Source organism: Anas platyrhynchos, chromosome 1 (assembly GCF_047663525.1).
Source record: "Anas platyrhynchos isolate ZD024472 breed Pekin duck chromosome 1, IASCAAS_PekinDuck_T2T, whole genome shotgun sequence".
NCBI classification, from domain to species: domain Eukaryota; kingdom Metazoa; phylum Chordata; class Aves; order Anseriformes; family Anatidae; genus Anas; species Anas platyrhynchos.
In genome coordinates this window covers 107,960,329-107,987,441 of record NC_092587.1, presented here as the reverse complement: position 1 = coordinate 107,987,441, position 27,113 = coordinate 107,960,329, and the positions used below count along the sequence as shown (strand labels likewise).

The 27,113-nt window shown below is 41.5% G+C and overlaps 1 protein-coding gene across 4 annotated transcripts in view; it reads left to right on the top strand.

The window, feature by feature from the left end:
- The window catches only part of APP (amyloid beta precursor protein), a 213,010-nt gene that overhangs the window by 84,124 nt on the left and 101,773 nt on the right, over positions 1-27,113 (top strand). For all 4 annotated transcript variants that reach the window (XM_038187849.2, XM_038187846.2, XM_038187842.2 and 1 more), the window contains exons 4-5: positions 13,027-13,139; positions 14,263-14,456. In XM_038187849.2, the coding sequence (XP_038043777.1) occupies positions 13,027-13,139; positions 14,263-14,456 (307 nt within the window). The remainder of the gene's footprint in view (positions 1-13,026; positions 13,140-14,262; positions 14,457-27,113) is intronic.

Here is a 27,113-nt window from a genome sequence, read left to right as displayed (position 1 = left end):
GAACCACTCGCTGTCCACTGAGCTTGGCTACAGTCAGTTCTTCACCCAGTTAGCAGTCCATCCTCCCAAACCCTAACATCTCAACTTGGATACAGAGGTGTTGCGAGAGGGAAATGGTATTGAAATCTGTGCTAAAAATAGAGCAGACAGTATCTACTGCCTTTTTTTCTTACTTACCAATCATGCCATTTCATCCTGGAAGGTGAGTCAGGTTGATCAAGCATGACTGATCTTTGTTAAGTCTGTTTTGGCTATTGCAAATCGTCATCATCATCTCCCTGTGCTCAGAAATGACATTCAGAGGTACATTCAGAGGTACATCCAGAGCTCCATGAGTTTCTACGAGACTGAAGTGAAATGGACTGGCCTGTAATCCTCTGGATCGTGACCCGTGATCCATGAAATCTCTGTCAGTCATTCATCGTTCAAATTTTGCTTTGAATCCTGTATCAGAATCTGGTTTATGAATCAGTCAACCAACTTGAAGTTTCTGACCATTAAGACTTTCTTTGGAGAACCGATATATGAGCTGTAGAGAAGTTTCAGGGAGGTTTTCTATGTTGTGTTTCCATAATACTCAAAACCATTTAGAACTGTCCTTGCATGAAATAACAACGTTTATCAGTTGCCCATTGCTTATAATTAGTGTTTTATAAATACAGTATAAAAAAATTCAGATCTCTACTGAATACAGAACTATAATGCTGCATTTAGCCTAACCTGTTTACTTATCTTTAGTTTCCTTGAATTACCGTACTTGGGTTGGCTCTGGCTCTGCTCCTTGTCCCAAGCTGTCACATCCCAGTCACCCTGTGGATGGATTGCCAGACCACACTGCTGCCCTTACTGCAAGATGAGTGCAGGCTTGGCTATGAATATAGCAAAAACACATTTTGGCAGGTAGTTGCTATTCTGCTTACCTGTAAACTTTGCAAAGCCTGAAAGTGGTTTCTTGTTTTCCCAGGTCATTGGTAACACGGTGAAGTCTTTCATCCACAGGCAATGACAATTTGAATGGAAGTTTGGTCTCAGCAAATAAAATATTCAGGGCTCAGTGGTGTTATGGGAAGTGATTGCTTAGGCTGTTAATAATCATCAAGGTATTTCTGCTAAGTTGGTCTTCAACTGCTGCTTAATGCAGTTATTTATTCACTCATCAGAACCTCTGCACAAGATGCTGTTGCAGAAACAATTACAGTCTGACTTGATTTTATAGCGGTTTCTGTTCTTCTCCAGAAGAGAGCGAGAGCAACAACCGAATTAAATTGCTGCTGAAGTAAAAAGAATCTGAATTTTACAATGAAACATGCAGTACAAAGGTGGTTGGGAAGGAAAACAAAAAAATGAAATCTTGCTTCAGCAAATGTTTCCTTCTTTGGAGTCTGGTTTCTCACTGGAATACTAGCATTTGAAATAGCTTCTGGTGACCAAGCCGTAAAGCTGTATAGTAACACTTCAATTCTTTCCACCTATCTATATGCTTACAGTCATTACCCCTTACAGACATCAGTAACTGGTGTGGCCTTCTCTAGCTTTGCTCCGAATACCGGCTTTACCCAAATTACTAAGAATTGCCCACAAGAAACATTTAAACATACGATAAAGGCAAGCACGGTGGGATTACTGGTCCCCAGTAGTGCGGAATTGTTTCCAAGCATCCTGTCTCTGTGCCATCTTACCATTTGACTGCTGTCTTCAGCCAATCACTGGTATGAATAAGTAATGCATTAGTAAATTAATTAATCTAATTACCTCTTACAGTATGCTGTTTCCGATTCAGAGCCCATTTTTCAAGTAGCTCTTATGTAATGAAGTGTGGTAAGTGTCACTTCAACCAGAAGGGAGACACAAAATTTTAAACTGCTTGGAGATCTGCACTCACAGATCTTGCTGCAAAACATGTCTGCTGCCTGCTGCGAGAGAGGGAGCGGGGCTGGTAACAAGCGCCGTTCAGCTTGTCATGCGTCTCGGCAGCAGCAGAGTGTGGTGTTAATGGCTAGGCTGTTAAAATTCATGTATTCAGCAGCATTTATAAAGTATAATCTGTTTTGAAATTCAGCCATACTATTGCTTGGAGAAACCTGAAGGCAGCTGGGGGAAAAATGAGGTTCAGGAAGATGTGATTTTTTCAGATTTGGAATGTATTCACTCTTGAGAAATATCACAAAGTTTTATTTGATACTCGCATGTGAGAAAGATCATTAACATAGGTCCTGCGGTATCAATCATTTTCATTTATTGAATCAGCGTATGCAATTTTTAAAATCATTTCACAAAAGTTTTTTATTTTTTTTAAAGCTGCTAGCTTTTGTTCTTTTCTTGGATATTTTCAAAAACCAACTTCACTGTAATGCTGCTGAATACAACGAAGAGCGAGTGTTGCCTCGAATAAGCCTGGGAGTGGTTCACAGGGCTTTCCTACATCATGTGGGTATTTAACGTAGGGGTTGAAAGCAGGCACAACTGAACAGGGGCAATTTCTCCTTGTGTTGCCTGACCGGTAATGGCTGCCTGTTGACAAATGTCCGTGCAGATGGGAAAATGCTGCAGTGCAAGAGAGAGCTCTGGAGAGGTCCAGCACGCACACAGAGGCTAAAATCCTACTGTAAACTAGAAAATGTTTAGGAAGGCCATGTGCCAACCCTGACGTAGCATCAGAATCACAGAATCATTAAGGCTGGAAAAGACCTTCAAGATCATCTGGTCTAGCCATCACTCTGCCACCACCGTCACCCACTAACCCATGTCCCTAAGTACCACGTCCAGCCTTACCTTGAACACCCCCAAGGATGGTGACACCACCGCCTCCCTGGGGAACCCATCCCAGTGCCTGACTGCTCCTTCTGAGGAGAAATGTCTCCTCATTGCCAACCTGAACCTCCCCTGGCACAACTTGAGGCCATTCCCTCTAGTCCTATCACTAGTAACCTGTGAGAAGAGGCCAACCCCCAGCTCCTCACAGGTAGTTCCTTCCAGGTAGTTGTAGAGAGCAATGAGGTCTCCCCTGAGCCTGCTCTTCTGCAGACTGAACAACCTGTGTCACAAGGAGATCACCCCTCCTCAGCTGCCCTCATCTTCCTTCTCTGCATCGCTGTGTCCAAGCTCCTCACCCTGGCATGGCCGCGCCGGCTCTTGTCTGGATGGGACGTGTGGTCCCCTTGGTAGTAGAGAACCAGCTGAAGGGAGACATGGCCGGTGGTGTCTTGAGGCACTCTGCTGGCTTCTGCCACCTGCCCTGGGAACCAGTGGCCCTTGACAAGGGCCTGGGAGCTACCTGTACTTGTTTGCCACAAGCAGCTTCTCACTCTGTAGGGGTTTTTGGTGTTTGGTCGGAGATTGACCCATGCCGTGCTCTCTTACTGGATGTCCCATCGAGTGGTGATGTGAGCAGAACATAGGGGAGGGAGATCATCAGTGCTGAGGGAGGTGCATAATTATGGGAGGATTTATTCACGTGACTACAGGGAATAAAGGGGACCTCAGAACAGCTAGAAGATCACAAGGCAGGAGGCAATTAAAATTTTCAGACCTACTGAAAACAGAAAAAGAAAATCAACCTAAAGCCTGAAAATGAAGTTCTTTAAAAATAATTATCTCCACCTCAGGCTTTTTTTTTTAGTATCTCTGATTTTTTTTTTTCGATTACCAGTGTTTCAAGACTGGACAGTTGATTCTCCTGTAGAAATTGGTTAGGCTGTGCATTATCCCTTTTCTGTCCTGAATGAAGTGGTCCTTGCATTGATAGGCGGTCCTTTACCAAGAACATGTGCAGCACCCACGTGCTTGCAGAGGCCAGCGTAGCCTTCCTGTTTTCTCCTGAGCCTTCTTGGGTTAGGGAATCCAGATAAATGTTGTTTCCTCAACCCCAGGTGAAAGAGTGTAGGAAATGTGCCCCTTGAAGAAGAAAAGCTTTGTTTCAACCAGTTCCTCAAAGACTTGAGGTTTTCTGTAGAGGTTTATTTCATGTTTTACCAGGTTGACTCAGTGGCTACTGTCTGAGGACCAGGAAGTGCTTCATGAGGGCTTCCATTAGCCAGGCACTGGGAAAAGAAGATGTGGAGAGCAAAAGGCCTTCATGTAAATGGATTTAAACACTGGGTAATGGAGAATTGCTCTGTATACAGCATTGTCACAAAAAGTAGGATAGGAGCAGGGAATTTTACTTTGTTAAGAGATGTGAGGGTCACCAAATCCTTGGAGTCTTTCCTGCTATACCATTCCGGCAGTAGGCGGTGTGTACCTTCGGCATACAAGGTGCAGTTCAGTCCCTTTCCTTTTCCACTTCTTGCAACCCAATCCGCCACACATTGTATTTCAACACTACCCGCTTGACTAGGGATATGTGTGCTTTAGTGTGGAAAAAAAGAAGTCAGCTGTTTCAAAGCAGAAGAAATATTTGCAAATAAAATGCTTCAGATTGCTATGGTCTTGTTTTCCACAGCAACTTTTGGGGGCACAGAAGGTGAAGATGCTCTTCTCTTATGCCCCTTGCACTTCCCTTCAGGGCTGAGGCGGTCAGTGCTTTGAGGAATAACGTTACTGTCTTTCTTCCACCGAAGCTTGCTGTAAAAAGCTGTTCAGGGACAGGGACAGGAAGCTTCTCAGAAAAAATGGCAGAAGGCCCGTGATGGCAGGCATGTAACTGCATCTTCCAGACAGCGCTGTGTAAGTGGCCTGAGCGCACGTACTGTCTTGGTCTGAAAGCGCTGTTATCTTATCACGGCTACCACCGTGCAATTTGCTCTCCCAATTTTTCTACTAACTTGGTTGCGGTCCAGGCTGCTTCAAAAACTGCCACTTTCACAAGGGCCTACGTGTGAAATCTTTATAAAATCTTATTAAATCTTCACAGAATGGTCTCATTACTCCTTTCACGCTTCAGATATATTCCTTATAATTTTCCAGTGCTGTATTTTTTTTCCTTTTTTCCCTTCTGGTTTTTTTTTTTTTTTTTTTTTTTCCCTTTTGTGAATTCTGCTGACCTATGTGTGTAGATCTGGGGATTTCCAGTAAATTCTTCACTGATTGTGTCTTCCTGTCAGAAGAGTCCATTAGTCCCTTCTGTCCTGCCATGTGCGGAATCGAGAAGACTCCTAGCTGGCCTTGGTTCCCAGCACCTTGCAGCTTTTCATTGCCTTCTGTTTCTGTATCTCCGTGGAAGATCTGTTTTGGCTAGACGTACCGTTGTCAGTTTCGGATGAGACTTGGAATCCCTTAAAAAATAAAGAAAGAAAGGCAGCAGCCACCCACAGGTGTCATCTTTCACTTCATCATCTTTTTTACACTGTAAACAGCTGGGCTTCAATCTACCAGGCGTTCACCAGCCCTCCAGAGCAATCGGCCATGTCTTATTATAGGTTTGTCAAGCAGGACTACTGTGATAATGGAGAGAAAAGTAAAAAAGCGGGTCTGATTGCCTGTTAAGAAGGCAACAGGGAAAGCAAATTCTATCAGGACCGCAGAGAACAGAGGGGAGAGGAGCAGAGGGGAGGGAAATATGAAGCAATTAAGGGTGCTGTGGGAGGATGTGAAAAGATTTTTGCTTGCACAGCATCACATAGGAGCTTTGTGACTGAGGCAGGATGGAGACGAGCTATCCAGATTGACGTATCCAGAGTTTTTGTTATTCCTGCAGTTCCCTAAGTATTTTTAGGAAATTCAGTAGTGTTATTGAACTGTGGGGGAGAGGGGCATCACTGCAACAAACACTCTCGCATTTGTGGCAGAAGCTTTGAGATGTGATCAGTGCACTGAGGATCTGGAACGAACAACTCAGTCCTGAAATTTCTCAACCTCCTGAGCATGACTTTGCAGCCAATTTTTGGGGACTGTTCCTCAGTATGGGAGAGGCTGTGTCTTCATCTGTGGTGCAGACCAAGAAAATTTGCTCATTGAGTGGTTGGTCCCCAGAAATCGAAGGGAGAACCCTTCAGATATTTGGGGTGACCTTTTTGGGGTGGCCTTTTTGGTGTGACCTTTGCTGCTGGTCAAGCTGTTAACAGCTTCTGATGGGTTTTGTTTGTTTGTAACTTTGTGGGCCCTTCAGGGATTAGGAGGAGGAATCCCAGCATGTGATACTACCCGTGATGCTGGGGTAATGGGCACTGGCACAGTTCTGCCACATTGCATTAACGAGCAAGAGAGGGACAGAAAAGGCGTCTCACGGGGCTTCCAGAATTACTTTTGCACGAAGGTGGGGGAGAGCAGAAGAAAGAATAGAGAAGTAAATGGAGTTAATGCTTCAATGAACCATTGAGGTGCTGCAGATTTTGAAAGAATGTTTATACACTTTGTCTGTAAAGATGCCAGAGCATGTCATGACTTGTATTTGAATCTTCTTGCATGTAAACAAATGTATCTATTATTGGCATAATGCATTAAAATATGTATGCTGCTTGCATTCTGGCCAGTAAGTAAGCCAATTTCATCAAAAAATGCATTCAGGCAAAAAAAGTAGCTAAGTGAGCAGAAATTCCATTTATGCCTATGATCAAAGAGTTGCCGAGGAAGAAGATTAGAGAATAACCCTTTTTATGTATGGAACCTTACGAAAATGAAGGCATAATAAACACTGCGAATGACTTCCAGGTACAGCTCTTGTTATGTGGTTCATTATTTCATCTGGACAAATGCACTTTAATGGATGGTACCTGAAATATTTCAGCCCTTTGACTCCAGAATTTTAAGTAAGGTATTTGGACTTTACAAAAGTCGTGGAAGAGCACGTGGTGCATCAGGGCTAGGACCCCTTGTTTGGTTGCTGGTGTGAGAATTGAGATGTCGGTGCCTTCATTACAGCGGGTCTTCCACTGCCTCAATCTCGTGTCTCCAGCATGGTCATAAATTGTGTGCCATCACAGTGCTCTGAAAATCACAACAATGAACTTTTCACAAATTGTTTTGAGAGCATCGAAACGCTAAGGTTCGACAACGACAACTACCAGGAAGTTTCTCCTCTAATAAAAGAGCTTTGTTCATCAGAAATCCTTACCTTTTGTACCCCAGTAAGTAGACAAACGTTGCAAGTAGCAGAGGTGGTGTGCTTGAGTTGCTGGCATAGGGAGTATTTGTTGCTGTGTATGCACAGTTGCAGGCCAGCTCCTTCACAGCCTGTCCTTTGCTGGCGGCTGTCCTGTGTTTTCAGCCCTGGTTGATGCTGCTCTAAATGGTTTACAAGTTACTGGGGAAGGAAATGGAGTAGGGTAGTATTTAATGCCACACTGGCTACGGGTATTAATGTTGGTAGTAAAAGCATAGGTTGAATTATCTTTCATATACCTACACCTGGGTTTTTACATATTTCCTAAACACTGCTTCTCTTTCACTTCCATTTTAAATTAAATTTGAAATTGGAGAAATCTCTGAAGCCCTGGTTTACTATGGGCTGTTAAAATCATTTAAGGCAGCTTGAAGGTCTTTAACAGTCTGGCTGAATGCAGCTTGTGCCAGAGTGAGAGGAAAGCTGCACCATGGACCAAGGCTGGCATCATCCCCAGGGATGGGGTACAGCATCACCCCCTGGATCAGACCAACCTCTCCCTCTTCATCTGTGGGTGCTGGCTCTGAAATCTTGAAGACCACTGGGACCTGTTCAGTACATTTCTAAATAATTGTACTTAATCATTTAGCTGAAAAACAAGATGGATTTTTGAAGTAAATCATCCTGTGAGTAACACTTCACATTTGGCGCTTTCCTTTGTTTCCCTTAATAGGGGCACCTGAAGTGACACAGCTGCTTAAATAAATGTACCCAGGGTAGGCACAAGAGGCAGCAAAGCTGAGCTGCTGCACCTATAAGAGCCCTTGGGGTTGGGTTGGGCAGGGGTGTCTCTGCTGCTTGCTGCCGGTGTCCTGGCATGTGACTGCTTGGTATAATCCGTGTGAAAGCATAGCAAGAGGACACATTTCTCCCCAAGTTCTCCAGTGTGTAGGCTCAGGCAATTACAAGTTAATTCACTTCAGCACAGCTTTGTTCTCATTGGTGACACTACAAATGAAGCCATGATTCCTGGAGCATCATCATTTGCGGTGCATTCTCATGCAAAATTTAGCACAAGCTTTGTTTGAAAGTACTCCTCTGAACATAATTTGAACATACTTATTTTTCGGTTGAGATGCCAACCATCTGCTAACAGGTGTTTGGTTTCATCGTAAGGTTTGGTTTCATTACCTTGCTCATCTTATCTTTGCTCCCTTTGTGCAGTGTTGGATGGATCCTCACATCCCATCTGTTTCATGCGGTGGAAGGAAAATTTGCTGATCAGGGCCATGTCTCACACAGAACACAGTATTTTTATTTTGAGTTATTATGACTATATTTTGAGATATATATTTATTATAACATATCTGCCATTAAAGCATAGGGCAATCATGTTCTTACGAGCTTGCTCACTTGCTGAGACTTTCTTTGTAAAGAAGATTTAAAAGGCTGTGATCAGATGCCTTCACTATAATCCTAATTCTTTTGTTAGAGTTTGAATCTTAATGTTCTCAGTCTTTGCAGCGTTGAAAAGTGTATTTCTGAACCATAACTTCAGGTCTTGCAGCACAAAATCTGTTGTTGTTCCAGGTTTTCAGAGAATAGAGCACGCCTGGCTGAATGGGAATTATTTGGTAGTAAAATGCGGCATTGTAAACTGTGGCTGCGACCTGTGGTCTGTGGCAAAGCTGTCTTTGAAAGACGTGAGCTGCCCCCACCCTGGGATGGATACGCCAGGATGTGGCAGTGTGAAGAAGTCTGCTGCAAAAGTAATGGAGAAATGCGTATCGGGAAAGGGATTAATGAAGTGAGAGTTGTGAAATGAAATTAAGCTGTGATTTACTACACTGGCAGGATTTGTCTTACAGGGACTTTTAGCTCCTAAGTGAATACCGTGACTTACACATAGCTGGTAAGAGGCATAGGTTTGAGTTGGGAGCAAGCAGCTTAGTCTCAAAAGAGCCCTTGACTGAATGAACTGTAGGTACAAGGTTTTTTGTGGGCTCTTTTTACTCGTTTGTTTTCAATGTGGTAACTTGATCTCATCCCAGAACTCCCCATCAGGGCTGTTTGCTTCAGGGGGGTCAGGGACTCGGAAGGCAAAGCCCCCTGGTTCTCTTCAGAGCTTCCCTGCGAGAACAGGTAAGCACCTACTGCCGAACAAGTGCTTCTTGTGCTTGCCTCTTGGATTACTTTGAGGGAGCTCCATGATTTATGAACTCATCAGAAGACAAATTGTGCCATCATGTTTCATTATTACAGTTACCTCAGCAGACCACAGGTGTAGGGCTGGAATCAAAATACAGGAGACCTTGAAAAAGACAGAGGGATAAAAAACACAAAAACACGGGTAGATAAATGCAAGCCCAACCACAGCAGTGTGCCAGCAGTGGTGGTAATACCACTCCTTTGTGGTAGGGATTGAAATGTAAGCTTTGCCAACTGTTCTGCCCTTGTCTCAGCTGTGGCTTGCCCCCTGGCAGCTGACCATGGGGCTGGTGGGGATGAGGGGACAGAGGGGCTGGAGGGGCGCACAGCACTGCTGCTGCCTGGGGAAACACTCACCCCATGGCGGCCCTGCAGGCAGCAGGGTACCGAGGACAGCCCGCTGTGACCCCAGAATGTGATGGTGGAAATGAAAACCAGTGTGGGGCCGGGGTGCTCCATCAGTCAACAAAACATGAAGGCCCTGAAGCAGCTTGGTCGTGCCTTGTGCTGCTGTTACCCCTTCCTACTGGTGTTCTCTTGCAAGAGGAAGAGACAAGCATTTGTCTTAAGGTTTTTTGGAGTCTGCTTTTGTGCTTGATGTAGTTATGGGTGGTGATTTCACTTGGTTTTGAAGCAGCAGCAGGGCACGGAGGTATTACATTTTTCCCCGTATTTTTAGAGCTCATTGACATTGGCCCCCTCTCTTAAGAGGCACAGGATTGCTCGCTCTTCATGTGTTTATTTCCCCTGAGTAGTCTGTGGGTGACTTGTTCAAAAAAGTAAAACAGTCCCCAAAGGCTTATGATTCAGCAGCACTGCAAGTTAAATGTGTACTGGAGTAATACAGGTAGAAAAGAAGCTTGTCCACAAGCCAAATGCATTTAAAGTGCTATTTCTGGTGGACCTGTGTTTCTCTTAGACCAGCCCAGGCAAAATAAATGTTTCAGTTGCCAACTGAACTTCATTCAGTTCATCAAGCTGCCACTTGAGCAGGGATTTGTTAAAACAAGCAAAAAACAAACAAACAAACAAAAAAAAACAAAAACAAAAAACAACAACAAACCCACCCACCTAGAACAAAAATGCAAAGCCTTGTGTTTAAACTTCAGTTTATTACTGAAAAATATTATAAAAGGGATGAAAAAAGTTGCCAAGGTGTAATCTTTGTGTGTAAAAATAATGGGCAGAAATTAATTTTATTTGCAATGAAGAAACAATTAACTGAGGGCAACAGGAATCACATGTGAAGTTGCAAGTGACTGGTAATTCCCCAGCTACTCAAACTAAGTCTAAATAATTTATTATACTTCTGTATAATGGAGTCTTCTGTTTAAACAACTGCCCTTCTCCCCAGCTGCTTCTGAAAAGGGGGGCTTGTTCCAGGGAGTTGTTTATCTCTGTGAGACCCAGCAATTGGTTGCAAAATGGAGCCTCACTTGAAGTGAGAAGTTGGGTTACCATGAGGATGTGGTTACCTTGTTTTCAAGGGATCTATTTTGTAAAGCAGATGCACGTTATGCATATAGAAGTCAAATCTAATTCCATACTTTGAGTTATGTCAATATGTCTGATGTTGCTTTAGTTTATTAATCTATGTTAAATAAATCACACTTTTTAAAATTACATGTTGCCATACAGCGTTTCTTAGTGACACCACCCAGAACTTCTGATGTATAGCTTTCCACCCTAAGTTTTTTTGAGGTGTGCAACTGAGTGATACATCAGCGTTTGTTCCTTTTGCTGAAATGGTGTAAGCTAATTCTGCCGAGAATGTAAGTGTCTGCCCAAAGAAACTGGATGCCCCATCCCTGGAGGTGCTCAAGGCCAGGCTGGATGGGGCTTTGGGCAACCTGGTCTGGTGGGAGGTGTCCCTGCCCATGGCAGCGGGTTGGAACGGGATGGGCTTTAAGGTCTCTTCCAACACAAACCATTCTGTGACTCTGATTATTTTTGAGCAGTGAGCTATATACAATTAATTGGCTTCTAGTTTTGCAACAACAATATTCTGACAACGCTATAGGGTGTTAAACTGAATGGATTATGAGAAGCATAGCTTATAAAATCTAGTCCATTTTGCTGGAGTAAAATGAACTTCATGATATTTGCCAATTTTACAGGATTTTTATCATTTTGTAGAAATGTTAAGACTGCTCTGAATGTTCTGCATGCTTGAACAGCCGGCACTGTGCAAGTGCAGTTCTCCATGAAGGGTTATGTCCTATGAGAGCAAAGCAGACGTACTCTGTGAGAAAAACACCCATGTGCTCGCATAGTGCTCAGGCACTTGGCTAAATGGAAGCACTAGCCCTTTCCTGTGAACTGGGTCATTTTGGGGGTGTGGCAGGATAGTCCCCCACTTGATGACTACAGCTAAAACTAAGGTGTAAATTTATTCAAATTGCAGTGCAGGATTTAGGTTGGATACCACTGGCAGCAGAGATTTTTTTTAGCAAAAGCTGCAAATTTTGTATTTCAGATTATCAGAAAGTATTTTAACTCGTTATTTTTACAAGCTGATTCTAGACTCCTCTAGAAAGCATTTCTGTTAATAATTGGCAAGCCACAGAGTACGTTCCGCAACGGTAAAGGTAATAAAACCTTTTTTTCCTAGTAAATTAACCAACTGGCTTTTAAAGACCTGAGATCAAAAGCACTGAAGTAGAACAGGGAACTTTGTGTGAAATATTCGTGGGGGTGATTAGCAAAGCTCTATACATATATTTGCTGAACTGTGCTTTCCCCCAGTGCGCGGGGCGTTGATTATTTTTAAAACAGGCTTTGTAATTGTAAGCCTCGAGGGCTGTTTCATCAGCTCCCCGAGATGACCCTCTACCGAACAGAAAACTTGCGCTCAATCTCCTTCTGATTCATTAACTCATTATTGTCTGCGGGCAGCCACTGGGCCATCTTGGTTTGGGCATTTAAAACCTACGGTAGTTTTTTGGAGCTTGCAGCCAATTGTGCTTCGGGGAGCTGGTAATTTATGCCAGCTGAGTCATGCGCTTTCACAGTGCAGGGGCTGCTCCACATATCAACTTCTTGAAAGCATTCCCTAATTTTTCCTTTCAAAATATTTTTCAGGGGGGTTGGGTTCTTTAATTGCAATGCCAGACTTGTATAGGATTAGTTATGTTAGTCTAATAAACCGTGTTGTTTATTAGCTGGGTTTCTTTTTAACCATAAGTGCTGAAGCTGTGAGCATTATGTACTTCAATAGCATGTCCTGCTGCTGAAGGTACCACAGTTTCTTTGGTTGGTTCTGTACATGGAAAGGGCCTTTTTTCCCACTTCAGTCTGATCGGATAGGCAGGCAATCAATGAGCCATCATGTTCCCTGGCTTCTGAGCTCCACTGGCCTTCTTAGTTAATCTGAATTCATCTGGCTGATGAAATGAGGTTGCAATAAAGTGAGAAGCTGCATCAACAAAAATAACTGAGTGGACAGTTAGTGCTGTAGTTCAGTAGGAATGCTCTAGAATCATTTAAAGCAATGTGTTAATGTCAGATTTATTTTATACTGGAAAAGCTGTTAGTATTTCAAAGCACTTCAGACCCCCTCCAGAAGCTGGATCCCACCATCTCCTGCCTTCACGCTGCACCACATGTGTCTTCAGTGGGTCTATCACATTTCACAGAGGGCACGTAGAAATTGCTGTATTATGCTAGACTAATGTTTTCGTATTCGTAATCTAATACATCTCTGGCATCAAAGGCAGGAGCTACTTTCAAATCAAAAGTTTGAGCATTATGGAAATGGAAGCACCATTCAGAAACTGCACTGCTCTGGAAGCAAAATAATTACCTTTTTTTTCATTCTTTTTTTTTTTTTCTTCTTTCAGTGGGCGAGTTTGTGAGTGATGCGCTTCTGGTACCAGATAAGTGCAAGTTCCTTCACCAGGAAAGGATGGATGTGTGTGAAACTCACCTGCACTGGCATACTGTTGCTAAAGAGGTATGTTAATCTGCCTTTAGATTTCCTACCTTCTTTTAGAACTGTATCACTATTCCAGGAGCCAGCAGTGTGCCCTTGTGGTCAAGAGGGCCAAGAGTATGCTAGGGTGCATTCAGAAGAGGGTTGTCAGCAGGTCGATGGAGGTGATCCTGCCCCTCTACTCAGCCCTGGTGAGGCCATACCTGGAGCATTGTGTCCAGTTCTGGGCTCCCCAGTACAAGAGGGACGCAGAACTATGGGGGCAAGTCCAGCGGAGAGCTACAAAGACATTTAGGGGACTGGAACATCTCATTATGAGGAAAAGGTGGAAGAGCTGGGCCTGTTTAGCCTAGAGAAGATTTGAAGGCTGAGAGGGGATCTTATTAATGTATATAAAATAGCTTGAGGAAGGGCATTAAGACAACAGGGACAGACTCTTTTTGGTGTTGCCCAGAGACTGGACGAGAGGCAATGGGCACAACCTGAAACACAGGAAGTTCCAGCTGAATATGAGGAAAATCTTTATTGTGAGGGTGACAGAGCACTGAAACAGGTTTCCCAGAGAGGATGTGGAGTACCCTTCTCTGGTGATATTCATAACCTGCCTGGTTATGAACCATCCTGTTGCCCTCTTAAAAATAGTGTTTAAGGCACCAGCTTTCATGTGTCTAAATTCTAATTTTAAGTGTTGATCTATCTCACAATGTGCTGTTTAATAGCATTAACACCTCAGGAAGACAAATAATTGTTCCGCCTTCGGGTCTTCTGTTTTTGAGGCAGGTCCTCTGAAGATTTTGAGCAAGAGCATATAGAGTCACCAAGTATGTGGGAGGAGGGGAGTCCTTCCATAAAGGCGAGGACTAAAGGGCAGGGGAAGGAAGAGCTGCTTTCTTGCCATGGTCATGCAGACACAGACAGGGAGCTACGTAGAGTGCAGGTAGTGAATGCACAGGTGACCACGCTAAGTCATGTTTCAAAATTCAGAAATCATTCTGTTCAACAAGTTCAACTGCCTAAAGCTGTATGTGGCCCGTTACATTTTCTTGAGGACTGTGACATTTTTTTCCAGCTTCCTCCATCACTAAAATTTATATATATATATATATATATATATATATATTTTTTTTTTTTTTAATTTCTGTAGTCCTGTAGTGAGAAGAGTATGAATCTGCATGACTATGGCATGCTGCTGCCCTGTGGGATTGACAAGTTTCGCGGCGTGGAGTTCGTTTGCTGCCCGTTAGCAGAGGAAAGTGACAATCTTGACTCAGCTGATGCTGAAGATGATGATTCAGATGTCTGGTGGGGAGGCGCAGATGCAGACTATGCAGATGGAAGGTAAGAGTGGCTTTTTCCCCTTCAACTTGTTATTATCATCTTACTAGAGATGCCAAAAATTTGTCTAAAAGATCTCAGTGTTGAAGTCCTGCTTGTAAGTGAAATTCCAGCTAGAATGTTTAAAAAACACGTGTTCCCTCCCTCCCTCATTTCTTTCTCCCTCCCCCCCATACATAAAACTTTATTGCTAATACAGTTTTTGCACTTTCTTCATCTTCATCTTTTTTTTTTTTTTCAGTGAGAAGTATTGCTGCATTTATAACAAAAGTGGTTAATTACATAATTTCTTGACTTCTAAATGACAAATACTTTTCTCTAAGTCGCTTTTTGTGGAGTCTGGGGGCACTGCAGCAGATACTCATTTGACAAATGTTGGAGGTTTTGAAATGCTTTCATTTATTCTAGGTGTTAGCTGTGTGTCTTCACTACCATAAGAATATTTTTCTGCTATTACTAAGTGTGACACAAAAGAAAATCTGTTTTGATGTCTACCCTTTGACAATAAGACTAATTAGTATGCTACAGCTAGATGGAGTGTAGAGGTTTCCTTTGCAAGACAGCCCTAGACAGGAAAAGGACTTGGCTATAGCGCACTCATCTTTAGCCCTTAGCAACTCCTGCACACACAGGCTAATTTTGAGCCAAATGTGGGTTGTGACTGTTGTGATTGAGCGGTCCAGTCCTGTCAAGACCTTTTCATATCACTCAGTTGAGTGCCTTAGGCACCAGTTGTAAGAGCAATGAACAATTTTATGTCCTTGAAACTGAATTTAAACCACTATTTCAAGATGGTTTTCTTCATAAAATCAAGGTCTGCGTTGAAATTTTATTTGTGCTCCATAGACTTTGATCATTTCATACTGTGCTAGAAAGAAAAGGAACCACTTCTTAGGTGATGATATTGTGTCTTTTGCAAATAGTGATACAAAATCCAAAATTTGAGACAGATTACAAGCATTTTCAAGGAGAAGCATGGAAATACACTGGGACCAAATGAAGTGAATAATGCAGAAAGTTAATAGGTCTAAATTTTGTGAGTTTGGACATTCTTAATAACTCAGGTGAAAACAAGTTCAGGAACAGGGTAGAGGTGAAGGACAGTAGTTGTAGTTAGGTGTAAAGAGAAGACATTAAGACAACGAAAAGTTAGGAATAGCTCCATGATGGGTATCTAAATCTTCCCTGATGAGGCATTTGTTTTATGGCAGGGAAGAGTTCTTCGTGAAAAACAGAATGAGTTAAATCTATTAAAATTATTATTTCTGGTTTTGTCTCATAAAGGAGTAAATTGTCTGGGCTGTTGGATTAAGAAACCTACATAAGGCAACATTGTGTCTTCTGTCTTGACATGTTTAGGGGTTTTTCTGACTTATATTTCCAACAGTTGTCAAAATGTTGCAATTTATAACCTTTTTGTTGGGATTTGTAAACCAACCTTTGTACTGTTGCCCTGTCAGCTCCCTGTGTTTTGTTTAACCTTTGATTGGAAAATACTCTCTTAGGGTCAGAAATGAGTGCAGACTTCATACCCCCTTGCTTTTTCCCTCATATATATATGACAGATACAGAAATGTATAAAACAGATTTTATATGAGATCTCTTATCTAGTACCTGATTTATTTATCTATATAACATATACAGTTATAGTATATATATATAATTTTTCTTATATCTGCTCAAAGATTCCTAAAATATTTTAAATAGAAGAGCACACAAGGGTGTATATAAAAGTTTTGGTTAAAAGACCATTTATTTCTGTTTTTTCATGTGTATCACTGAATATTTACTTTACTATTCTAGTCTGTTTTGTTCCTCTTGAAGCAGTTTGATCTGTGAAGAGAGTAGTTAAAGAATAATTTCAGTATTTTGTATACTCCATGAATAGGAACTGGAATTGCATTTGAATCAATTTCCAAAATTCCAAGTAAATACTGCCTTTTTTCCCCCTTGTTTTCTTCCCCTCCCATAGACATGCATGCAAAAAGAAAATGACAGGATCCTTTTACTGGGCACTTGTACTTCAACTGCAGATGAAGAGCCAAGCAATTTGTAGTTCCCTTACACTGACTCACTCATATTTCTTGCTGCCTCTTCAGGTTCCCAACTGCATTCATTCTGTGTGTATTGGAGCCAGAAATCCTCTTGAAATTTAGTCATTAAAAAATAAATAAATCTCATGCAGCAGTAGGTGGTAGTTTTTGTTTTTTTTTGTATATTTTTGTATACTTATATATATATATATAGCCATACACATATAAACATATGTTTGTGTGTGTGTCTATATATGTATGCCTTAGTCCTAAGCTGATTGTGAGGGAGAAAGGAAGTGAAAAGTAGGGGGTTATTTTCCAGTGCTAAATTCCCAGTATTTTATGCTATTAAAGCAACTCCGTTTGAAGTGTTCCCTGAAGTTTGTATTTTTAATCTTAAATGGGTGATCTTACATTAACAATATTTGTTTCAATCCAAAGCCTTCCACACTGGCCTGGGTTTGTGGCTGGCGTGCCACAGCATTTCTGAAGCAGCTCTTACTGGGCTGATTTGTTTTTCCATTTCTACCCAAAAGTCGGGATTTCAGGCTAGAACTCAGTTTCCAGTAGTACATGAGTACTTCAGTAGTAGCTCTTTCTTCCAGTTTACTTTTCTGTTGTTGTTCCCTTAAGGTCTACCTGTGTGGTTGGGTTCTGTCGTACAAGTAGGGCCTTGTGGATGCTTTTGCCATGGGTATCTTGGTGTCTTCAGTGTTGGGAGTCAGCAGGTGGTCCATCAGAGCATGGCCCACTCCTCCCACTGGGGCAGAAACCATCCTGTTGCTATCACACAGGCTGCAGGACTGCATATTTCTTGCTCCTCAGTCTGTGACCTGTGCCATCAGGGTGTGTGGAGGCATTTTGTGCTGCCGCGTTGTCACAGGTGGACGTTCATCCCACCCCGCCTTTGACCACCAGTGGAAAGGACACGGCTTGCCTCGTGACATTGCTTGTTGGAAGTGCTTGGGAAAAAGATGGAGGGTGTGCTGCTCTGAAGGATGTGGCCCACCCCCCTTGAGTTTGCGAGGCCAAAAGGCAGGATCCACCCGTGCTTTTGAAATGATGTCACATCGTGCTTGTCCTGAAATAGCGTGCAACTCTGACTAAGAGGTCACAAGCGTTTTCAGTGGTGGCGTTCCTTGCTGTTATCCACACCTTTAATTAAAACTTACCTTGAAGACTGCCTGAGGGACAGCCAGATGCAGGTGCTGACTTTCAGTAAAGCTGCAGAGATCTCCATTTATAGCTACAATTCAGTCAAATGACCTAAAAGCTCTGGCAGCCCTTGAGACTCAGCGCAGCCTCATGGCCTCCTGCCCGTACCTGGACACTTGTTAGGAGCTTTGGCATCCTTGATGTCCAAGGCCAGACATCTTCAGGAGTGGGGGTTGAGCTAAAAACTTCCATATTTTCTGGCTACATCTGTCTCAAACATGCCCCTTCTCATCACCGTATATGAGACCTCCCAGGCTTTCCTTTCCACCTGGAGAAGAGGTTGGTGTCATTTATCTCTCTGTTACATCAGGGTAACTGAGAGGCAGTGTGGCTCACTGTTGAGGGGGTGTGTAGAAAGCTTTTCCTCAGGATATTAGTCCCATGCTCAGAAGCACAAGATAGTTCCTTAGCTTCAGTTAGACCTTGTTTTTCTAGACTGTCTGAATTTATTTTCAAGATCCAAAATACAGGATTTAATTTTCTCATTGTTTTTCCCTTGGCAGGTTGGGCCAAATTAACTTTGTCTGTTCAGCGTATTTAATGTATGTTCAGCCTGATTTAATGATTTGGAGAGTGTTCTAAATGTCATGTTGTGGGGATTAGTGTGTATTATAAGGGCTTGGTTTACAATTCCTCATAAACTTCTGCCAGGCAGAGTTTTATGGTTTGTTCATACCTGCCCTTAGGATAGTTAATAGAGTAGATTTTTTAAACTAAAATAAATAATCCGAAGGGGTTGAGTCCACTTCATGCTGAAAGTCAGACATCTGCGAAGTAAGACCCAAATAAAAATTTGTGCTATATAACATGGTGGTCACGTTGTACTCTGGTTTTGTGAGGCTGTAACAGACTGACCTTAAGGGTGAGTGGTCATGTCCTGGATGCTGCAAAAGTAGTTGTTAAAACACTACATCTTTTTTTTTCTTTTTTTCTTTTTTTTTTTTTTTTAATTTCTTAAAGAACATGTGCGTTTTTTTTTTTCTGTCAGTGGTAGGCATCTGGAAAAACTGACTTTTCTTAATTGCCTCCTTCAACCATAATCCAAGAAATCCTGAAAGGCTTTTAAAACCAGCCTTTTTTTTCCTAATGGTGAAAGCAGAATAGTATGTGTGGCTGTTACACTGAATTGTTTCCAGGTGAGACCCTATGCTTTAATTGTCAGTTTGTTAGAGCATTTGGGGAAGAGGAGTCACAGGGGTTGACAAAATTGCTTTGCTGAATAATTTTACAAAGATTCTCATATGACACAGAGGAACTGTACCTTTAATTTCTTTCACTTTCTAGCTCTTTTTATGTCTTTATGACACAAGTTGTACAAAGATGTCAATACATGTTTTACCTACTGTCTTCCCTTCATAAATGCCTGCAAGTTAACCTGAGCATCAAATGAGCTACAATGGAAATTCTCTGGAGTGTTGTCATCAAATCAGACTGTCACAAGGTGCATTTAAATTGGCCACGGTCATAAAGTGCCCTGACCTGCTGCAGTAACACACTAAGTCCTCATGGTATGTTATGCTACTGACTTGACATAAATTAGGCAGGCCAGACAAGCAATTTGGATGTCTGCCTGCGGAAATATTTATGAAAAATTCCCGAGTCTAAACAGTGACACATAGCAAGCAAATTTAATAGGTAAAAGGTGATGAGTATACAAGAGTCAGTATAGTAATTTTAAAAGTCAATTTTATGGGCTTTTGCCATTGCTGTAATTGGAAAATTGTCTTCCCTTTTGTAAGTGTAACTCTGACTAGCTCCTGCTTAACTCCCTTTGTCTGGGTCTCTGCATCACAGAGCAGTGGGAGATTTCATGCAAGCAAGAGCCATGAAGCAGCCAATGTTTTAGTTGTGATACAGAGCTGCAGATGGTGTGGCTGCTCTTTACTGTTCTCTGCACTTGGGCTGTTCATCTACAAGGACTGTCCAAAACATGAAATCCTCGTGTCCCTTTTCTCCCCTTTGCATCTCCCTTTGTCCCCCTCACCCTTCTGTTTCTCCTGCTCATCTCTTCACATACACAGATCCATCCATCCCTCCAGAAAATGCTTTCAGAAATAGAGCAGGAAAGACAAGCCTTTCGAGGGATTATTTGATAGGGACGTATTTCTGCCCCCTGCATATTAGTTGATGAGGGAGATCTTAGTTACTTTTTATTAATCTTCCTTATCTACAAATCCTGCCAGTACTTCACTCTTTGGCATTTGAACTAAAGCTGGAAGAAACAAACACAGCTCCAACATGGAGAAAAGCTCGTTTGGCAAAACTGGAAGGTGCAGGTGGTGGTGTCCACACACGTTGCTTCCTCCCATTTCAGAGAGAGGTTTCTGTGTCGCTTCCCTAGAGAGCCTTGTTGGATGGGCCTTGGGCAGCGTCTTGTGCTGGCAGCCAGCAGCCAGGTGTCCTTCCCCATAATGTTTCCACAGCAAGGCCAGCTCCTATGTGCGATAGCACCCGTGTAGCAACGATGGCACAGGAGCTGGAGCACCAGCATCCTCATGAGATTGGGGAGTGCTGCAGGCCTGAGGAGAAGGCAGGCCCGGCCTGCTGGCTGGTGGTGGAGAACCGCTGGCAGAGAAATATGAGTACTTGGAGACTGACATTCCTTGAGGTCCTTACTGCTTCTTAAATCCCTGATTTCTACCAGTTCGCTTATACACATGCTAGCATCTTGTGGCATTTTGGGTCTTGTCTGTTCTTTCCTCCTCCTCTCCCATCGCTTTTACTGTTAACATTGTCCTGCAACATCTAATCAAAAATCAGTAGCTTAACTGGGGCCAGCTCTGAGCTCAGAAGATTTGTCTTAAAAATGTAGAAATAGGATAACTGGCATCCTGAAGCTTTTGCTATTGTAAAGCTGAAAAAAGTGGTATTGATCAAGAAAAAGGAAGGTACCGAAGCTAAATTCTTCATTTGAAACACAGTCACTGGAGGAAAAAGAAAATTAACATTCATTTTGTCTCGGTTGAGTATTCATCTATTTTCAAGCCATCTTATTAATCACATTAAAACAAACAACAATGAATTCTCTTTGATGTAAGCTTTTTCATTAAATTGGAAAGTCAATTTCTGAAATGTCAGTGAGAAATCCTCCAGTGGAAATCTCCTAAATGATTATTTAAAAAAAATCACCACCACCTCCACTCCCCAGATGCTAGTAAAACTAAACCAGACTGAAGCTAACAAAGGGTCTGGACTGCAGGTTCTGACTTAAAAGCAGGAAATGACTTGCTTTTGGATTGATAAAAAAAGATTTCCTTCTTTCCATCTGTGCTGACTGAGCTGCAGGCGGTTTGTACCCCTGCAAAGTTAAAGAAACTGAACCTCATGGCAGCAGTGGCGTGCTATTGCAGTGGTGCAGGATCTGTTTCATGGCGAGCTCAGTCATCTGTGAGACAGGAGCAGGGATGCAGCCAGAGGCAGTGGCCTCCTCAGCTGTCCTAATAGAAATTGTTCCTAATTGTAAGTCAGTGCTCTAACATGAATATAAGGAATTAAAAACATGCTTATTTTTAATTGCCTTTGGCCCCAAGTTTGCCTTCAGTGTAGATTAACATCAGTGGTTGAAATAGAATCATAGAATCATAGGTGAACTTTGTGCTACAGCGATTGTCAATCACTAAATTTAGAGAAACTAAATTCATTTGGGGGAGTAAGTATTAAGAATAAGCATTCTAATGATAAAACTTAATTGCTTTTCTTTATGAATTTCAGGTATCATCAAATTACTGGCATAATATTACTGCTTATGATGAATATCTCTTGAAGTATTTTGTCCTATGAGCATATTCTATACACTTTTAATGTATTTGGTGTCTCATGTTCTTACATTAATTGTTTCTAACACTCATGTAGGCAATTTCTTAGTATTTGGGTAATTCATGATGTCTTATTAATAGCAATATTTTTCCCCCTTTTTCATGTAAAGGTTATTAAAATGAAATTCAGAAAGCATAGACACACAAGAGTGTTAATGACTCTAGAAAGACTGGTAATTTTTGGATTTCTTCTTAGGACAAGTAATGTTCAAATGGAATTGATGAAACAGCACATTGCTTTGAGAGGTAATTACAGCGATGCTGAGTTGGCAAATCTAATCACCATTTGAGTATAAAGCATTAACTGAAGTGATGGATGAGGCTATGGGTGCAGAGAATTAATTTAATTGAGGAAGTGATGAGTAAGATATAGCCAGGCTTTCGTGACCCCTTAAGAAAGCAGTTTGCTAGCTCTGCAAACCACCTATATGACTTATGTGAATGTTGAGCCTTTTTCAGGAGCTTAATGGCATCAGACTTGTCTGTTCAATACATAGTAGATTTCCAAAGAACGGTTACAGTTTTCTGACCTCAAAAACCAGAGTAATCAGCAACAGCATTTTCCTTAAGTAATAAGCAAAAGCTTTATAAGCAAAAATGTTGTCACCTGTAATGACTGAAATGTTGGAGAGAGAGAGGTCCTCTCTCTATATATATATTTATGTAGCAATCAATTCAATAAATCCTTCTGATACCTCTACTAGATATTTTGAGATGTTCTTGTGAAATAATGATATATACCGTCCCATTTCAAGCACTGTGCCCTTTATGCTTTATGAAAAAAGTTGGAAGTGAGAACTTTGCAGCTGGGTTTTTCAACATGTATTATCACACCAGCATGACTGCATGCCAGTGAATTCGTAGCTGTGTATCCCTCCATAAAGTTAGCCAGCGGTTCCTGCTTTGTTTTACATTTCAGTGATGTAGGTTGGCTTTGTGGTCTGTACTAGAAACAAGAAAGCAGTGATAGGGTGTTTTGTGGAAATGTAGGAATTCCTCCTCTTGTGAGGCTATGCTATTACAAGCATAGTGTAGTAAAGCATTTTCTGTATTAACTGTTTTTTTCTTTGCCTTCTAACAAACACTACATCTGAATGCATGGATGAAACACCAAGTATATATATATATTTTTTTTTTTCTGAGAGAAGAGGTTTTTAATCTTGAATTCAGGTGTTTTAGCTCTGATGGCATGATAGATAATGCCATTTTTCACGTGGGATCTCTATTTTGATCACTGCCGAAGAAAAATTGTGACTTGAGTGAAGAAGAAAAGGTTAAAACAGTAACTTCTGCCATGGAAGTCTTCCATTAGGCTTGGCATCTTGTGGCTGCTATGAAAAGCTTGGTATGAATGCTGCCCTCTGCTTTTTTCTGGCTGCGTGAGTGGAGATGATGTGCTCTGCAGGCTTTCTGGCCACTTGGAGAAGCTGCTAGTGGCTGCTGTGTTTAGGAAGCATAGATGGCACATTCTCTGTAAAGTGTTATGCAATGTCTTAAGTTAAACATCCAGAGTTATTACATGCTTCTGGTACTTTTTGTTTGCTTTCCCAATTGTAAAACAAAGACGTTCTTGTAGTTTGACCCTGTAGTTACCAAGTGAGGGTACCAAGGTGGTGAGTTCCACAGAGGCAAGTACTTTATTTGGTACAGAGTTCACACTGTGTACCTTAAATAAGCTATAGGGGAACAGGTTGGACAAAGAGATGTTGAATATAGTGCCTTCTGAGTATGGCAGAGGTGGGGTGGAAACAAACATAATAGATAGTTTTTCTGCTGATTCTCAAGCTGGCTCAAACAGGACTGCACAGACAACCTACACTCTGCTGTCTCCCATCACATTCAGTCCTAATGTTCTTCTAGTAGCAGGATTTTGAATTTAATATTTATTAAATGTCAGAAGGCTTTGTGAACCTAGTGGATTTTGTGCATTTGTAGATACATTTACTTTTCTAGTTCTGAGTTTCTGTTTAGTATAAATAAAGAAAATGGGAAAGAATATGGGTTAAATACATTACTCTGACCTTCTTTAAAAAAACAAAATACTTCTTGCTGAATCTACCATTTTCCAGAGGAAAATGTGAGAACAGTAATACTTGCAAAGGCATTGTTTCAGAGATTAAGCTAGGTTCGTTTTGGAAAAGTATTCTTGTGTATCAGTCAGCAGGTACCTTCTACCAATGCAGTTGTTCAAATGTTACATGCTACCTCTTATCTTTTTAAGCAAGTCAGCTGTGGAAAAAAAAAAATATATATAATGGTAAAAATTATACCTTCATGTTTGTTTGTGGGGGGAAAAGATAAATGTGTCTCTCTGAGGGAATAGGGCAAGGAATTTGTATTTGCCTTTCTTTGTGTGTTCTATTCAAAAATTAAATTAAAAGATCTTTAGTGCAACTTTTCATGGTTTCTACCAAAGTTAATGAAACCCAGCATATTTTTGCTATTGTTATTATACATAAAGGTTTAAAAAAAAAGCAGTAATATTAGAAAGAGGAGAGAAATGGTTAGAAGCACATAATTCAGTTGTTTGATAAGGTCTAAGAACTCAAAAGCAGTCTATGTGACACTTCATGAAATAGCTAATTTCTTTTTTTTTTTCTATTAGGGAATGTGAAAATATATATAATTGCAACCCCTGAAGTAAGGGAAAGCAAAAAGGAAAAGAATTGAAAGTGACAAAATTAATGCCTGAAAAATGCTAGACAATGTGATTTGCTCATCCTGACTTACTGTGCAATGGAAGGTGCCCCTGTTCTTAACATTTTAACTGTACCTTAAGTCAGGTTTGGATGTGTCAAATATCACATTGTTTCTTCTCGCTTTAAGATACCTGATTTACTAGCATAGTTTAATCCATCCCTAATGAAAATAACCAAGGTGGTTTTTAAGCGGTTTGTCCTTTTGTGGTCACTTACCAGGCGACCAGAAACATTATTGCTGAGGTACCTTGTGGGTCAGACTTTCAATTCTGTAAATCACTGTAATTTTCCGGAATTCAGTGCCAATAAGCCATTTAAAAGATCTGTTACATAGACTGGGGTCTGGCATAACGCTTGTCTTTCCTGGCACCATGCCTGATCTCACAACTGCAGCACAGTTTAATTCTTGTCTTGCTGTTTCCCCCACCCTGCCCCAATACTGACAGGGATATTGGCATTTGTTGTGTAACTCCCTACTCTTGGACTTTCAAGGTGAATGCTGAAATCTTCATTTCACACTTGGTTTTAACTTCCCCTCTTCCACCCCACACAAAATCACCATGATAGTGCTTGTTTAACTTTACTCCCTCAATGTTTGGTTTCACACAGCTAGTACCTGTTTCTTGAAGTAAGCTAGCGTACGAAAGTCAAATTAATTATTCAAAGGTACAGTGATGTGAATGCTCATATGCCCAAGTGCCCCATTGGCTTTGTTTTAACCTTTAGGTGGTTCCTGTGTTGTCTCATGTGTTTCATAAGCAGCACCATTCAGAGGAATGCGATGAGTGGGTTCAAACCTGCCTCATGAGAAATCTCATCCTCCAGTCAAAACAAGTTTTGGATAAACGTTAGGTAGAGCAGGTTGAGAACAAATTTAGTTCCTTGCCCATTAGCTTTCTGATTTGCTTTTAGTCAAAAACCCGGTAATTAGGCTGGGTCAGGTCCACCCATCTTCCTGTTTGGATTCCAAGCATATGCTGCACTCTTGTAGTTGGCCTTGTGTTTCTCTTCTGCGTTTTCTTCTATAAGCAGTAGTCCAAATGTGGGTAGAGGTTCGCAGCTGGATCTGCCATTCCCACTCCCACATTTAAAGAACTTTGTACTTGGAGGTTTCCTGTATACTGGGTTGAGTATCTGTGCTTATCACTAATCTTGTGGTGGAAACCACAAGAGTGATTTAGGCCCAAAGTTAGGGCCTAAACCACTCTTGTGCTTAGGCCCAGGCTGAGTACTTGACAAGCTGGTCCCATCACAGGTTTCCTGCAGTTCATTTGAAGGGAGCTGCAGAGGTTACAGAGGCTATAGAGAAGCACAAGATCCTGGAAAGTGGGACGATGGCACCTGCAGAGCTGTAAAGGTTATGGTTGCATCAGTTGCCCTCAGCTCGGCCCGTTGGGCTGGAAGGGCACAGGCTGCAGGTTACGTGCAGCAGCCGCTTCTCCTGTATTAATTCCCTCAGCTGTCTAGAGCCAACATCTATGGCCTCGTTCTCTGTAGGCAGACTGCAGCTTGATACTACTCTTGATTTGGTTCTTCTCCTGGAATTAGCTTTTCCCCAGCTATTTGCTCAGTCTTGGTGGCTGGTAAAAAACACAGTCCAGAGGGAGTCTATTTGCAAAAGTGTTGTGAACACTAATCTTTCTGGATTTCAAAACACCCGTCTTTCACACCTTTTCATTCTTTTTACACCCAGTGATGGAGTGTGTTTTTGTTCAAGTTGTTATTTGTCAAAATTGTGCTTTAAGTACATCCAAACGGATGAGAGTTTACTGCAGACAAAGGTGAGGCACTTCGCCCAAACCAATTATTAGTCCTCATTTATGTTATCCTTAATTGAAAGCTTTGCCAAATTTTTGTCTGAAGGTAATAGTTACAGACAGAATTGTCCTCTTAAAATGTAGCTTATGCCGCAGTCCCAGGAGTCCTGACGCATAGTTAGACAGAAAATTAATTGCTCTTTTTATTTGTATTCTTCCTTTGTCCCTATTGTAGGTTTTTCGAATACTAAAATGAAATTTTAATCTACTAGCTTTTCTCTTTTCTTGAACAGCAAGGAGTATCAATACACTTTTCCTTTGCTTTCCTTTACTTGTCCTGTAGTTTTGTCTTCAAGAAATAACAGGACCATGCACGATTTTGTGTGAAGTGAATAAACAATACATTGGTGTCAGTTCTTGCTAACGTGATGGATTAAGAAAATAAAGTTGTTAAATATACATTAATAAAACTGTGGTGTAAACATTGTTTGTAACTATATGCCTGGGTGCATCCTGGCAGGGGCTATACAGTGGTATGTGCTTTAAAAACAGAAATATGCCTTTTGGAGTCATTGATAAGTTTTTATCTAAATCAGTGTTTGAAATGGAACTGATAACTTCTTAGGGATGCCTGCAACTCCACTGTACCTGCAGCATCAGAAATAGTGCTGAAGCCTCCATACTTCAAATACTGCATTTCATCACGCCTAGTAGATGATTTCTACTAATGACCCACTGTACTGCTTGGATGCTTGGGGGAAGCGTTATTTTCATGATAAGGGATTGGATTTTAATATCCCATCCGTGCGGAGATTGAAGCAGAAGGTTCAAAAGCATGGTGACTCCACCATAGTCCACCACTAAAGGAAAGCGCTAGCTCTGCTTGCAAGAAGTCTGCTGACAGGAAAATGAGATACGCTAATGTTGTATGTGGGGATTGCAAATATTTTCCTGGCTTCATTCAAGCCTAAGAATTTACCTCTCCATTGTTTACTGCTGAACTGTTAAATTCAGATGATGATAATATGGCTTTGCAAATCTGTGAAATTGTCACTGTATCAAATAATTTTTTTGAACAGCCTTTGAAAAATCCTGTCACTGGCACCACTAAGCTAAGGCGAAATGTCAACAATATCTTGTA